The sequence below is a fragment of the Eschrichtius robustus genome, chromosome 11 (genome assembly GCF_028021215.1).
Source record: "Eschrichtius robustus isolate mEscRob2 chromosome 11, mEscRob2.pri, whole genome shotgun sequence".
NCBI classification, from domain to species: Eukaryota; Metazoa; Chordata; class Mammalia; order Artiodactyla; family Eschrichtiidae; genus Eschrichtius; species Eschrichtius robustus.
In genome coordinates this window covers 105,485,830-105,499,510 of record NC_090834.1, presented here as the reverse complement: position 1 = coordinate 105,499,510, position 13,681 = coordinate 105,485,830, and the positions used below count along the sequence as shown (strand labels likewise).

General features: G+C 53.0%; 1 protein-coding gene across 2 annotated transcripts; it reads left to right on the top strand.

The window, feature by feature from the left end:
* Positions 1–1,987: 1,987 nt before the first annotated feature.
* LOC137771920 (solute carrier family 22 member 6) lies at positions 1,988–9,357 on the top strand. 2 transcript variants are annotated; one of them, XM_068555709.1, is made up of 10 exons: positions 1,988–2,633; positions 2,984–3,087; positions 3,343–3,497; positions 4,734–4,902; positions 5,333–5,456; positions 5,599–5,714; positions 6,772–6,986; positions 7,097–7,205; positions 8,564–8,767; positions 9,078–9,357. In XM_068555709.1, exons 1-10 carry the CDS (start codon positions 2,265–2,267, stop codon positions 9,163–9,165), a joined length of 1,653 nt encoding a protein of 550 aa, XP_068411810.1. In that variant the 5' UTR covers positions 1,988–2,264; the 3' UTR covers positions 9,166–9,357. The 2 variants fall into 2 exon arrangements, with proteins under 2 accessions (XP_068411810.1, XP_068411808.1); XM_068555707.1 differs by having other exon boundaries at positions 5,596–5,714.
* The last annotated feature ends 4,324 nt before the right edge of the window (positions 9,358–13,681 follow it).

The following is a 13,681-nucleotide window of genomic DNA, read 5'->3' as shown; positions in this document are numbered from 1 at the left end:
CTGACTGCACTGTCCTTTGCCAAGCAGGTATGGGATTGATCACTATACAAAAGAAGTTTGAGGACATCTTCTAGGGTAGGGTTTCTTAGCACTATTGACATGATAACTCCAGAAAATTATTGGTTATGGAGACCTGTCCTGTGCACTGTAGGATGTTGAGTAGCATTCCTGGGACTCTACCCACTAGATGCCAGTAGTACCACCACCCCCAGTGGTGACAACCAAAAATGTCTCCAGATGTCCCCTGGGGAAAAATCTCCCCCAATCGGGAATCACTGTTCTGAGGGTAAGATGTGCCTAGGCACATTTTCTCTCTAAAATCAGTGTGATAGTGTCACCTTTTTACCAGAAACAAATAATAAGAACAGCTCACGATCACTGAGCCACAGGGCAGGGACCACCTTAAGATCTTTACCTGTAATTGCTCATTTAACCCTCCAACAACCCAATGAGGCATACACAACCATTATCCCCATCTTGCAAACAAGGACCCTGAGATACAGAAAGTTTAGCAACTTGCCCATGGCCAGCAAGTGTGGAGTGAGGATTTGGATCCAAGTAAACTGAGCCCACGGTTTATATAATATACATTATGGAAAGTAAAATCAAGAAGCTGTAACCCACTCTCTTGACATGCCCAACCCATGATCCAACCAATCGGATCCCATAGAAACCCATCCAATCAGAGCTTGGTACTGCCCTGAGCAGGAGTGACCTGGACGCAGGAACCAAACCGTTGGGGAAATCAAGTGAATGTCTTAGAGTTGTGGCTAAAAGTAAAATACGTTCACGCTCATTGTGAAGAAGAAGGAGGAGAAGGAGGAGAAGGAGAAGAAGAAGAAGAAGAAGAAAAAGGAGGAGGGGGAGGGGGAGGAGGGGTGGGGAGGAGGAGGAGGGGAAGGGAAGGGGAGGGGGAGGGGAGGAGGAAGAGGAGGAGAGAAGAAGGAAAAGAAGAAGGAGGAGAAGGGGGAGGAGGAGAAGGGGAGGAGAAGGAGGAGGAGGAGAAGCTATAGACAGAAGACAAGACAAAGGGAAATTTTGAATCAGGACGAGCAAGAAAGTAAAAGCTGAGATACTGGAAGACTCAATCTACATCACATAAGATGTTGGTCTTAGGTCCCACTGCTTCAAAAGCAGCCTCTGACCTCTATTGTGTCTTCCAATTGAACAAAGCCGTGGTCCTATAAGATGTAAGCTGTCCCCAGAAGACCAAAGACCGGGGTTGCCAATTTTAGCAAATAGTACAGGATAGTGGGAAGCAGCCGCATAGCACAGGGAGATCAGCTCGGTGCTTTGTGACCACCTAGAGGGGTAGGATAGGGAGGGTGGGAGGGAGACGCAAGGGGGAGGGTTTATGGGGATATATGTATACATATAGCTAATTCACTTTGTGATACAGCAGAAAGTAACACAACAATGTAAAGCAATTATACTCCAATAAAGATGTTAAAAAAAAAAAAAGAATACAGGAAACCCAGTTAAATTTGAATTTCAGATCAATGAATACTTTTTTAGTAGAAGTATGTCCCATGTAAATATTAGGGACATTCTTAACACTAAAGAAAAAAATTTCTTTGATGATCTGAAATTCAAATTAACTGGGCGACCTGTATTTTCTCTGGCAACCCCTCCCCAAGATGGTCCCTTTGGATCCTGCCCACTAAAAGGGACAGAAGCCCCACAAGAGGCCAGCACACTTCCCAGAGCCCAATCCCCTCACTAAAAGGAAGACAAAAAGGTCCCACCCTGTCCCCTCCTGCCCCCAGATGCCCCTCCTGCCCCCAGATGCCCAGTACGATCTGCTCCCATCACCCCCACTTCAGTCCACCCTCTCCTGCCCTTTATACCCACGTGGAGAAATTCCACTGATACAAGGATACTTGGAGGGTTAATCCTTCTGATACCAAGTCACACTTTAACTCATTCCCTCCAGGCCAAGGATTAAATACTGCCCCTGTAGGGGTCAGGGCTACAGCAGACCCTGAAAGCTGAGAAACACCCCACACACTCACACCAAGTGGGGAGAGGCTGCCAAGGAAAGGGAGGGACGGAACAAGGAGAGAGAAGAAAGGAGGGGCCGCCTGGCCGGGCTGCTGTCCCCCCTACAGAGCCAGCTCAGATTCAGTTCCAGGAGCAGCTTGGCTGCGGAAGCAACAACGGCAGTCCCTCTCCTCCAGGGAAGGGCAGCAGGCGGACCGGCACACAGACGGAGGGCCCGGGACTGGAAGTCCTCAGCCCCCAGCCTCTCGGCCAGGCCTGGCCCCATGGCCTTCAATGACCTCCTGCTGCAGGTGGGGGGCGCCGGCCGCTTCCAGCAGATCCAGGTCACTCTGGTGGTCCTCCCCCTGCTCCTGATGGCCTCCCACAACACCCTGCAGAACTTCACAGCCGCTGTCCCCTCCCACCACTGCCGCCCGCCTGCCGACACCAACCTCAGCAAGGACGGGGAGCTGGATGCCTGGCTGCCCCGGGACGGGCAGGGGCGGCCCGAGTCCTGCCTCCGCTTCACCTCCCCACAGCGGGGGCTGCCCTTTCCCAATGGCACAGAGACCAATGGCACGGGGGCCACAGAGCCCTGCACCCACGGCTGGATCTATGACAATAGCACGTTCCCTTCCACCATCGTGATGGAGGTGAGGAGACCTGGGCCCCTCTGTGCACCATCCAGAGTGTGCTTTCCCCTCTGAGACACACACACACACACACACACACACATACACACACACACACACAGAGACTGTCTCAAATTCTCCAGAGGCCAAGATGGGAAAATGGAGAAAGGAGTTCAAGATGGGGGTCTTTGTAGGAAAGGGGGAGGTGGGAGTTGTAGGGGTCAAGAAGAGTCTCTCAGCTCCTGGGGCCAAAGAGAAGAGTCGGGGGAAGAGGGTGACACAGGCCTCAGAGGGCCAGCCGGAAGGAGGGCAAGGGGCTGCCCTGCAGCCCAGGCTCACCTTGGCCTGACCCTTGCCCCCTCTCCCCACAGTGGGACCTCGTGTGTTCTCGTAGGGCCTTACGCCAGCTGGCTCAGTCCTTGTACATGGTAGGGGTGCTTCTCGGAGCCATGATATTCGGGCACCTGGCAGACAGGTCAGTCCTGGGCAGGGCCAAGGAGCCGGGCTGGGACTGGGGGCTCCTCAGCTGGGCTTGGGGGGCCTAGGTGGGAGGTTGGCATCACCAGCTGGGGCTCGTTTGAGGACCTATAGCAGAGCCTCATGATAAGTCACGGGTCCTGCAAAGACCCCCACCCCAGGGACTCACCCAGGGCAAGCGCCCCTCTCCCAGTTTAGCCTGGCCCCTGCTGGTCCTCAGGACCCCTGCTGCAGGTCTTCCTTCCCCCGACAGGCTGGGCCGCCGGAAGGTGCTGATCTTGAACTACCTGCAGACGGCTGTGTCAGGAACCTGCGCCGCCTTTGCTCCCAACTTCCCCGTCTACTGTGCCTTCCGGCTCCTCTCGGGCATGTCGCTGGCTGGCATTTCCCTCAACTGCATGACACTGAGTGAGGGAGGCCGGAAGGGCAGGGCAGGCCCCTACCCACTCCCCTCCGACCACCCAGCCCTGCAGCCCCTTTCCAGCCTCCTCTCCCAGCCCACCCCTCCTGCACTCAGCCTGTCCTGCCCTTCCAGCCAACATAACAGCCTTTTTCCCGGGGCTCACACCATCCTGACCTCTCATTTAGACATGTGATTGCAAACTCCATTGTTAGGGCCAGGTAATTCCCATAAATGACTGAAGCAGACAGCAGGCATTAGGCAGTGGTGAGGACTGTCTCCGAAAGATAGTCACGTCCATCCAGAGGGGCCACAGCCACTCAGCTGCTCCAGCCAAGAAGTCTCAGGGCTGTCAGATCTTCCCCCACCCTTTTTTATCAGTGTGAAATATCCCAATTTTTTTTAACATTTGCAATTAATTCTCATATTTTTAACATAGGGCAAGCCAGCATCATATAGACCAAACACATTTATGGACTGAGCATGGCCTGTCCATGAGTCACCAGTGTGCACCCTTGGATAAGTCACCTCCCTTCTCCCTGTTTCTCAGATGAGGAACCTGAGGCTGGGGAGAAGGGAAAGGATTTACCCAAGCTCATTCCTCAAGCCCAGACGGGAATCTAAGGATTTGGGATTCTCCAGACTAAAGGAATTAACCAGGACAAGGCTAGGGCTGGGGCAGGACACCTAGAGAATCCAGTCCCAAAGGCCAATCTAAGTCTTCAAGCCACTGCCCCAGCTGCCAAATCAGGAGCCCACAAGGAACGAAACTGGACCTCTTCCGACAGAAGCAGAGAGGTGGTCCCACGCCCACCTCAACTCTCCAGAGTGGAGGAAAGCTACTGCCTCCTCTGAGCTGCTCTGGTCACTGAGGCTGAAATCCAGCCCAGACTGAGGAGGACCAGAGGGGCGGGTGCTGTTGAGGATGGAATGAGTGGTCAGAGGTGCTCTGAAGGGAAAGAGGACCCTGGCCAGGACAGTAGGTTGCAGAGGAGCAAAAACACACAGCAGGAGAGTGGAGGGGACAAGTCCTGGGGATTCCAAACCTACCTCCCCATCCCCACCTCCATCACAAGTCCCCCACTCCCCCTCCCATGGCCCCCAACCTCGTTTGATGTTATCTTCCACTGAGCCTTGGGACAGACCAAGGTTTGAACAGAGAGAGGGGTCTTGGTGGGCTCCACGGGTCTCCACCCACCTGGCACCCAGTAAGTTCCACCGCTCCGTCCTAACCCTCTTTTCAGATGTGGAGTGGATGCCCACCCACACGCGGGCCTGCGTGGGCACCCTCATTGGCTACGTCTACAGCCTGGGCCAGTTTCTCCTGGCTGGTGTGGCCTATGCTGTGCCCCACTGGCGCTACCTGCAGCTGCTGGTCTCCGTGCCCTTTTTTGCCTTCTTCATCTACTCCTGGTGCGTGGGGCCCAGAGGGATGCGAGGGACAAGACTTCCCCCAGATCTCGCCCACAGAATCAGAGAAGGTCAAACCCAGGCCAGTGACTCAGTGTGACCTGAGGAAACTGAGGGAAACTGAGGCTCTGGGCGGAAAGACTTGCCCCAGCGTGTCCGGTTCTCTGGCTTCCCCAGCTCCCTCCAGCTCTCCAGCCTGCCTGCCCTGCTCCCTTTACCCAGCACCCAAGGGCTGAGCTCCCGTGTTGGGGAATAAGTCATCGCCAAGCTGGGCACTGCCTTATGGTCCTAGAGATTGGGGTGTGGCAAAGTCCTGGGTTCCCAATCTTACATAAAATCCCACTGCAGACCTCTGGAAAGCCCACGCCCTACCTCCAGCCCCAGTGACTGGAACTGAAGCCACTCCAACACCCACGCTCACCCCTGCTCCCAGGTTCTTCATCGAGTCGGCCCGCTGGTACTCCTCCTCTGGGAGGCTGGACCTCACCCTGAAGGCCCTGCAAAGAGTGGCCTGGATCAATGGGAAGCGGGAAGAGGGGGCCAGTCTAAGTATGGAGGTGAGACCCCTGAGACCTCCCATGACACCCCACCAGGGCTCCATCCCTAAACCGAGGACTCACAGGGCTTCTCTGAGTGAGGAGCTAGGCTGGGAGGAGCTCCTATGGAAGTCCAAGCCCTGAGCCCCGTCCATCCCAGCAGGTGCTCCGGGCCAGTCTGCAGAAGGAGCTGACCCTGGGCAAGGGCCAGGCCTCGGCCGTGGAGCTGCTGCGCTGTCCTGCCCTTCGCCGCCTCTTCCTCTGCCTCTCCATGTTGTGGTAGGCCCAGACAGACAGACTGATGGACAGACAGACAGACCAAGAGACAAAAGACTGGTTGGGGAAAGAGTGGACGCAGGGGATGGAAGAAGGGAGACAAGAGGGAGGGAGTCAGCAGACCAGCTATGAGGGGCAGGAATCCCCCACCAGAGAGAGTCTTAAAGAACCAGATGACCTCCAGCCTCAGTTTGCCTCCAATCCCCAAACCGGGCATCAGTCTCTCCATATTCTTCTCCTTTTATCAGCTCTGTTCCAATATGGAAACACTTCATCGGTACTGATGGCCCGCAGAGTCAACAGAATTACATCACAGAGGCAGAGACAAGGCTGGCTTGCAAAACATTGAGAGACATTACTGGCCTTGTGGTGCCTGCCAGAAACACAGGCACAGGCAAAACTCATCTCTGAAAGTACACTCTGGCCAGGGTTGAGACCAGCCAAAAATCTTCCCTTCCCACTGCAACATTACCCATTACCCCTCTTACGTGCTACCCTCCCAACTCCATCATCATAGCAGTCCCAGGACAGTTAAGAGAAACATGGTCAGAAGGAACAATCCTGCCAATGCATTCTTTGCTTCCAATTTGGGATTTACTCCAGGTTGTGGGTTCTGTCCAACAACCTGAGCTTTATATTCTGGGCTCTTGACATCTTAAGAAGCACAACACCCATCCCAGGACCACGGACAGGTCCCGGAAAACTCTGGCCTCTCCCAACACCTTGGCCCTAAAGATATGGCTTTGGATATCCACTTGTCCTCCCTCAGTCCAGTATCAACAGATAAAATAAAGACTAAAATTGTGTAAATCCTACATGGCAACTAAGTGAAGATTCCCTAATACACTGGGGACACTATCAGAGGACTGAGAAATCTGGGGCATTGGAGGACTACCCCAATACGCAAAGTGCGTACTAAATGACAGAAGAAATATCAGGCGAGGTAGATCCCAGATTCTTAAGCAGGGTAACCTGTGCAGCTCACCCCTGTTTTGGATGAGCACCTGCCCCCCCTTTAATCTTCCTAACAAACTCCATACCCCTCATCCCTCCCCACTAGGTTTGCCACTAGCTTTGCCTACTATGGGCTGGTCATGGACCTGCAGGGTTTTGGGGTCAGCATCTACCTAATCCAGGTGATCTTTGGTGCTGTGGACCTGCCTGCCAAGCTTGTGGGCTTCCTTGTCATCAACTCTATGGGCCGCCGGCCTGCCCAGATGGCCTCACTGCTGCTGGCAGGCATCTGCATCCTGATCAATGGGGTGGTACCCCAGGGTGAGCACCCACGAACATCTTGGTCCCTCACCCTTGGCCACACCCCCAGACACGACCCAACTTCTCAGCCCGCACTCCCGAGATCTGCTGACCCCCTCTCTCCTCTCTAGATCAGTCCGTTGTCCGAACCTCCCTGGCTGTGCTGGGGAAGGGCTGCCTGGCTGCCTCCTTCAACTGCATCTTCCTGTACACTGGGGAGCTGTACCCCACAGTGATCCGGTGAGTGGGAGCTTAATGGGAGGGGCTTTGGGGCAAGACATTCCCCCGCACCCAGGTCAGACCCAGAGCACAGGCCAGTATGCCCCAGCCCAAGGCCCCCTCCCCGCACCTAACAGTGAAAGGTCTATATCAGCCGCTCAGTACACGCTTAGGCTGCCCACTAAGCTCTTACCTGACCTGAGGGGAAGATTTGAGCCACCGACTGGCACAGGGTTGGAGGCCAAGAAGACACATCTCAGAGGCAGTTAATTGAAGTCCCCCCTTGATCTCCAAAGCATAAGTTAGAAGCTGCCACAGAATCTAAATTCCATCTTTAACCAAGTAGTATGTCTGAAACCAAAGACCACAAACATGAAAGTAATTTTTTATCACAGAGCAACCACTGAATAACGGTGGTTCTGGGAGTTGTAGGGATAAATACAGCACTGCTTTTTTGAGTGCCAAGGTTGCAGGGAGGGGGTATTTTTGCATCAAGACACCAGAAACACATATCTATTTTAAGAATGGGATGCAAAACAACAACAACAACAAAAAAAGAATGGGGTGCAAAATTCATATGAGATGTCAAAGAAATGCCAGGCTTCCCTAGGCTACTTGGAATGAGAACCCCAAGGGGTCACGGTTACTGCCCTGTACCTTCAAAGGATTTCAGCTGAAAGAACAATAGTATAAAGTAGTACTATGTGCCAGGCACTGTCAAACTGTTTACAAATATCAACTCTTTTGGTCCTCATAACAAGCTTATGAGGTAGGTACTATGATCATTCCCATTTTCCAAATGAGAAAACTGAGCCACAGAGAGGTTAAGTGCCTTGCCCAAGGTCACACAGCTTATAAGTCAGGAAGCTTAGATTTGAACCCAAGCAGTTTATCTCCCTAGTCAAAGTTTTTAACCTCTGCTCTCATAGAGAATGTTCTTAACATAGTCTTAACATACAGAGTCCAGGTCCCTTCCCCTGGGGATTCTAATCCAACAGGTCTGTATGGAGCTGGGGCAACTGTAAATCAAATCCCTCAGGTGATCTGAGAACAACTGGCCGAACTAAGCTAACTCAACAGTTCAGTAAACTGTCCAGAGAGGGCAAGAGACTTGCCCAAGGTCACATAGCAAGTTAAAGGCAGAGGCAAAATTCAATCTCCGGATTCTCTGCCCAGAGCCTTTCCCAACCTGTTTTGGTTTTTTTTTTTTTTAATCTCCAAAATAAATGCCAAATTGGTTAGCTAATCAAATGGGGAACAGAGCAGGCACCAGGGGGTCTCCTGGGGCTGGGCCCGAGCTGCCCTGGCCCCAAATTCAGCCAGAACCTCAGCGTTCATGCCAGAACACTAACCGGCGCCCATCCCCCTGGGTCCCGCAGGCAGACAGGCTTGGGAATGGGCAGCACTCTGGCCCGAGTGGGCAGCATTGTGAGCCCACTGGTGAGCATGACCGCCGAGTTCTACCCCTCCGTGCCTCTCTTCATCTACGGCGCTGTCCCCGTGGCTGCCAGCGCCGCCACTGCCCTCCTGCCGGAGACCCTGGGCCAGCCACTGCCAGACACGGTGCAGGACGCGGAAAACAGGTGGGCCTCCACCCAGAGACAGCAGGGACTCTCCCCGGGTCACACATCCAGGCTGGGGCGGCATTAAGACTCAAACCCAGGCCTCCTCTTCCAGGCCAGGGCTCTTTGTCCCTGTGTCCCCAGTTGGCTGAGAGTCTCCTGGAGTCCTTCCTGGGGCTCGCGGCTCCAGGGAGTGGTAGATGTTTGGGGCAGAGAGCTGGTAGCTGGGCACAGCTGAATGGAGAGCCCCCTGGGAGCCCCAAGCTGGCCTGGAGGCTGCATACCGAGGGCACCACTCTCCTGCCCACCCACCCACCCCGACCTGCCACAGGAGGAGAGGGAAGAGGAGGCAGCAGCGACAGGAGCGAAAGCAGATGGTCCCGCTCCAGGCCTCAGCACAAGCAAAGGACGGACTCTGAGGGCTGAAAAGGAGCCTTACGGAGCCCTGAAGGAAGACAGGGTCCTACAGGTCCTGGGCCGCTCACAGGAGAAGGGGGAAGGGGGAATGGTGGCCCAAGTGTTGGGGCTATGGTTCAGGGAGCACTCCCCAGGGGCCCCCCTCTCTGAATAGACGCCACGAAGACCGCATATTAAAAGGTTTGTGCGCACCATCTCCCTTTGTCTCTCCTGTCTCAAAAGTAACAGCCGCTCCGCTTCAGCCAGCTTCCAGGCCAAAAGAGCGTACAATCCAGTCCCCACCCTCAATCCCCAGGACTTTACGAACCATCCCAGGCAACTGGAGGAGAACCTCTTACCTCGGCCCCCTCCCCTGTCCCTGCTTTCCTCCCTCTTCCCTCCTTCCTTCTCTAACCTGTCTAAATACTGCTATTTCTGAGTTTTAAATCCCTTACACTCCACCCCTTCCCTATCAGGCTGGAAACTGACAAGGGCCTAAAATGAAAGCAGCCAATCAGAGGCTTTGTTTCAGGATCCTCCCTCTCTGTGAAAGCTCCTGGGAACTTCTGGCAGCGAAGGAGGAGAGAAAAGAGAGCAGCTGTGACGTCAGGATGCTGATCCCTGCTCCTCTGGATTCCAGCAGGGTCTGGACTCAAAACCAGTTTGCCACTTCCAGCTCCGCACCTGGAGATTCAGCCTGCTAGCTACCCTAATCCTCCACACTGCACTTCCTGGCCTTTCTTTGCTGCTCAGCCTCCAGCGGGCCCTGGGCTGGTGGAGGGGAAGGAGGAGGAGAAGGGGAGGGTGGAACCCAGCCAGAGAGCCACCTCTGAGTGCTAATTTGGTGCCAGGCACTGTCCTAAGCACTTTGCATGTATTAACGCATTCAGTCCTCCCAGGAACCTTCTAGAGATAAGTGCTAGTATTATCCCCATTTTACAGGTAAGGAAATCAAGGCCCAGAGTGGTTAAGTAACTTGCCCAAATTCACACAGTTATTAAATTGCAGAGTCAGGGTTAGAAGCAGACCACGTGGCATGTGTGTGCCAGGACATCCCCCCTCCCCCACCAATTCCCCGGGGGCTGTGAGGCACTGAGACTTTGGCCTCTTCCACCCCCCAGGGCTGTGCTTCTACTCCTCCCTCCTGAGCTGAAAGGAGACAGAGAAGGGGGGGCGGTGGAGGAGACCGGATCACATGGTAGGAACCATGTGAAAGGAGGGATAGAAGGCAGTTTAGGGATCACAGCCAGGAAAAGAGGAATATCCAATCACCTGCATCAGCAAGGGAGCTCCCTTCAGGGAAGCTGGGGGTGGGGGTGGAGGTGGGGGGTTGGAGTGGGGAGGCCATGGGAAAAGATAGTCCTTTTAACACCCACAGGTGGCAGGAAGGAGGGGGCTAGCAGTGCCCTCTAGTACATGTACTTGCTTAGTCATGCTTGTCTGCTGGCACACTGCCCCTTACTCTTTCCCCTGCAAGCGACCCAGCCCCCCAGACCCTCATCCCCTGGGGAAAGTTCACACTCTCAAGCTGTACACATTGCCTTCCAGGTGGGACCCGAGGGCTCGAGCTGAGTCAGGGCAACCTGGAGAGGGGAGGTGGCCTGGAGCTCCCCTGAAAAAGCCACAAAGCCCTGGGAGAGCTCAAGGCAGCTCAGACAGCCAGAGGACAGACTGGGCAGAGCTGAAATCACCGTAACCCACCCCACATTCTGGAACATCTGAAACCTTGGTGTTCCCCGATGGTGCTGACATTCCCATGCTCCCCAAGAATTTCTTGGCCACTGTAGGACCCAGTAGATGCCAGAGCGCCACCAGCCCCACCCCTGCTGCTATTTCTCAGGCAGTGTTGCCCTCGTGGCCAATGAGGGGCACCTAGGATGGCATCTTCTGCTTCTGCAGATGTAGGGGTTTGGGGGACCAGTGACTTGCCCTACCCCTGCCTCAAAACCCTGCTAGCAGCTCTGACATGTTCTGATTCCTGTAGGTCTCTCATCTCTGTGCTTAGATCACCTGGTACCTGCATCTGTCTCAACCAGAGCCAGTCCCTGGCCTGTCCCAGCTGCATACACCCCCAACTGGTAAAGACCTGGTGCTGACTCAGGTGGCTTACACCATCTGCACGGACTCCGTTTCCCCAGCTCCTGGCCTGAGACTTCCTGCACTCACCCCATGCCCTTGACCAAATGGAATTCTACCTTCCTCCCACTCTTAAGTCACCAGTATGTGACTTCTGACCCGGTCTCCCCAAGGAGTCAGCCCCCAAACACTGGCTCACATCTCATCCTCTTGCCTTGGAAGGCCAAGTTCTAATACGGTCATGCACCACCCCAGTGGCCACAGATGCTGTCGCCAGTTTTGAACACAAGGTCCTATCTTCAGCCAGAGTAGGTAGAGCCTTTGAGGCCACCCTCAATTTCTCTGCCTACAGCCTTGAGCACTTCCTGGGCAGGACGGCACATTCAAGAGGTTCTTCACCTGCATGACGCTGGTAGGGGGCTCACCAGAAGCCACCTTCCCAGGGCCCCACCCTTGCATCCCACATCCCACCCCAACAACTCAAGCTTCAGTCCACGCCAATCTCCTCCATCAGGCTCTTCTCCCCACTTCCCAGTAGTTACATGGCCCCTTGGAGAGCAGATGCCCAGCCAGTTAAGCTTTCATTTCACGTGGTAGGCTGAATAATGGATGCCCAAAGATGTCTACATCCTGATCCTGGAACCTGTGAATATGTTACCTTACATGGTAAAAGGGACTTTGCAGATGTGAATAAGTTAAGGATCTTGAGATGGAGAGATTATCTTGGATTACCTGGGTGGGCCTGGTGTGATCACAATAGTGATTTTTTTTAAATAAATTTATTTATTTTATTTTATTTTATTTTATTTTATTTTATTTTTTGTCTGCGTTGGGTCTTCATTGCTGTGCATGGGCTTTCTCTAGTTGCGGCGCACGGAGGTTACTCTTCGTTGCAGTGCGTGGGATTCTCACTGCGATGGCTTCTCTTCTTGTGGAGCACAGGCTCTAGGCGTGCAGGCTTCAGTAGTTGTGTCACATGGGCTCAATAGTTGTGGCTCGCGGGCTCTAGAGTGCAGGCTCAGTAGCTGTGGCGCACAGGCTTAGCTGCTCCGCAGCATGTGGGATCTTCCCGGACCAGGGCTCAAACCCATGTCCCCTGCATTGGCAGGCGGATTCTTAACCACTGCGCCACCAGGGAAGTCCCAACACAATAGTCTTTTTAAGAGAGAGGCAGGAGATCAGAGTGGGTAGTGGGAGATGTGACAACAGAAACAAGAGGTCCTAGTGATACAGGAAGGGACCACAAGCCAAGAAATGCAAGCAGCCTCTAGAAGATGAAAAAGACAAAGAAGTGAATTCTTCTCTGAAGCCTCGAGAAGGAATGTAGCCGTGCCAACACATTGATTTTAGACTTCTGACCTCCAGAACTATAAGAAAATTAATGTGTGCTGTTTTAAGTCACTAAGTTTGTGGCAATGTGTTACAACAGCAGTAGGAAATGAATACACATCCCTTATTCTCAGACTCCTCCAGGAGTTTCAAACTGGCCCATAGAGCTTTTATTTTCCCATGCATTATGTTTTTGGTGGGGATAGGGCTGTACTGTCCAAATCACCAAAGGCCTCACCACTGCCTACTGTCTTACATCTGACAGATTCACATATTTATGTTACCCTCTGACCCTTGTAGCCAGTTAAGTTTAGGACTCCTAGACCCCTCTCTGTTTAACCCCTACCTTACTTTCACATTTTTTAAATTGTTGAAGGAAAGATTTTTGTTATAGGTATAGAGAGCAAAAGAAAAACACTGGGTGGGCCCCATTGCCCCATTGTTCCTCCTCTTTCAAGAAAACCACTTAATGTTATTCTCTGAGATGTGACTGTCTCCATGTAGTTCATGCTGTAATCATGGAACAGTAGCTGACTCCACTGCAAAAAGCTGGAGTAATAAGCTAGATGACCTTGAGCCTCGGTTTCCCTGACCAGCTCTAGTAAGGTCTGCTCCTGCTTCTCCTAAATGTCTCCCCCAAGAGAAACCCACACCCCAGTAGCAAGTTCCATGTAAGCCACACCCAGAGAAGAAACCAAATAGCCTGTTAGGGCTAGATTAGATTTAGCTGACAGACAATGCTGAGTCTGGATGGGATGTCTGGAACTGTGGCAGCCATCTTGTGACCCAAGAGGGAAACCAGAGCAAAGATGAAGGCAGCAACTAAGAGTAACAAAGTGGAAAGATGGAACTAACCTAGGGGGTTGATGGTGTCACTGAGCCACTGATTTAACCAATCCTGGAGCCACCTACCTCTACTCTAATGGTAGAAGGTAAGAATTTAAATTTAAGTCCTCCTTATCCTCTTGATTCTTTAAGCCATTGTAAGTTGGTTTTTCTGTGATTTGCAGCCAAAGACATGATAACTACTATATTTTTACAGCTTTTAAAAAATATAATAGACAATTAGTTGCCCATATTTACAGTGTTAAATTTGATGAGTTTTGACAGATGCATACACCCATGAAACCATCA

What these genes read in the sequence shown, in the direction of transcription:
- LOC137771920 (XM_068555707.1), top strand. Translation starts at nt 2,265, where the DNA reads ATGGCCTTCAATGACCTCCTGCTGCAGGTGGGGGGCGCCGGCCGCTTC. An exon ending in CTTCCACCATCGTGATGGAG is followed by an intron (nt 2,634 to 2,983) that starts GTGAGGAGACCT and finishes CTCTCCCCACAG; the next exon opens with TGGGACCTCGTGTGTTCTCG. An exon ending in CTGTACCCCACAGTGATCCG is followed by an intron (nt 7,206 to 8,563) that starts GTGAGTGGGAGC and finishes TGGGTCCCGCAG; the next exon opens with GCAGACAGGCTTGGGAATGG.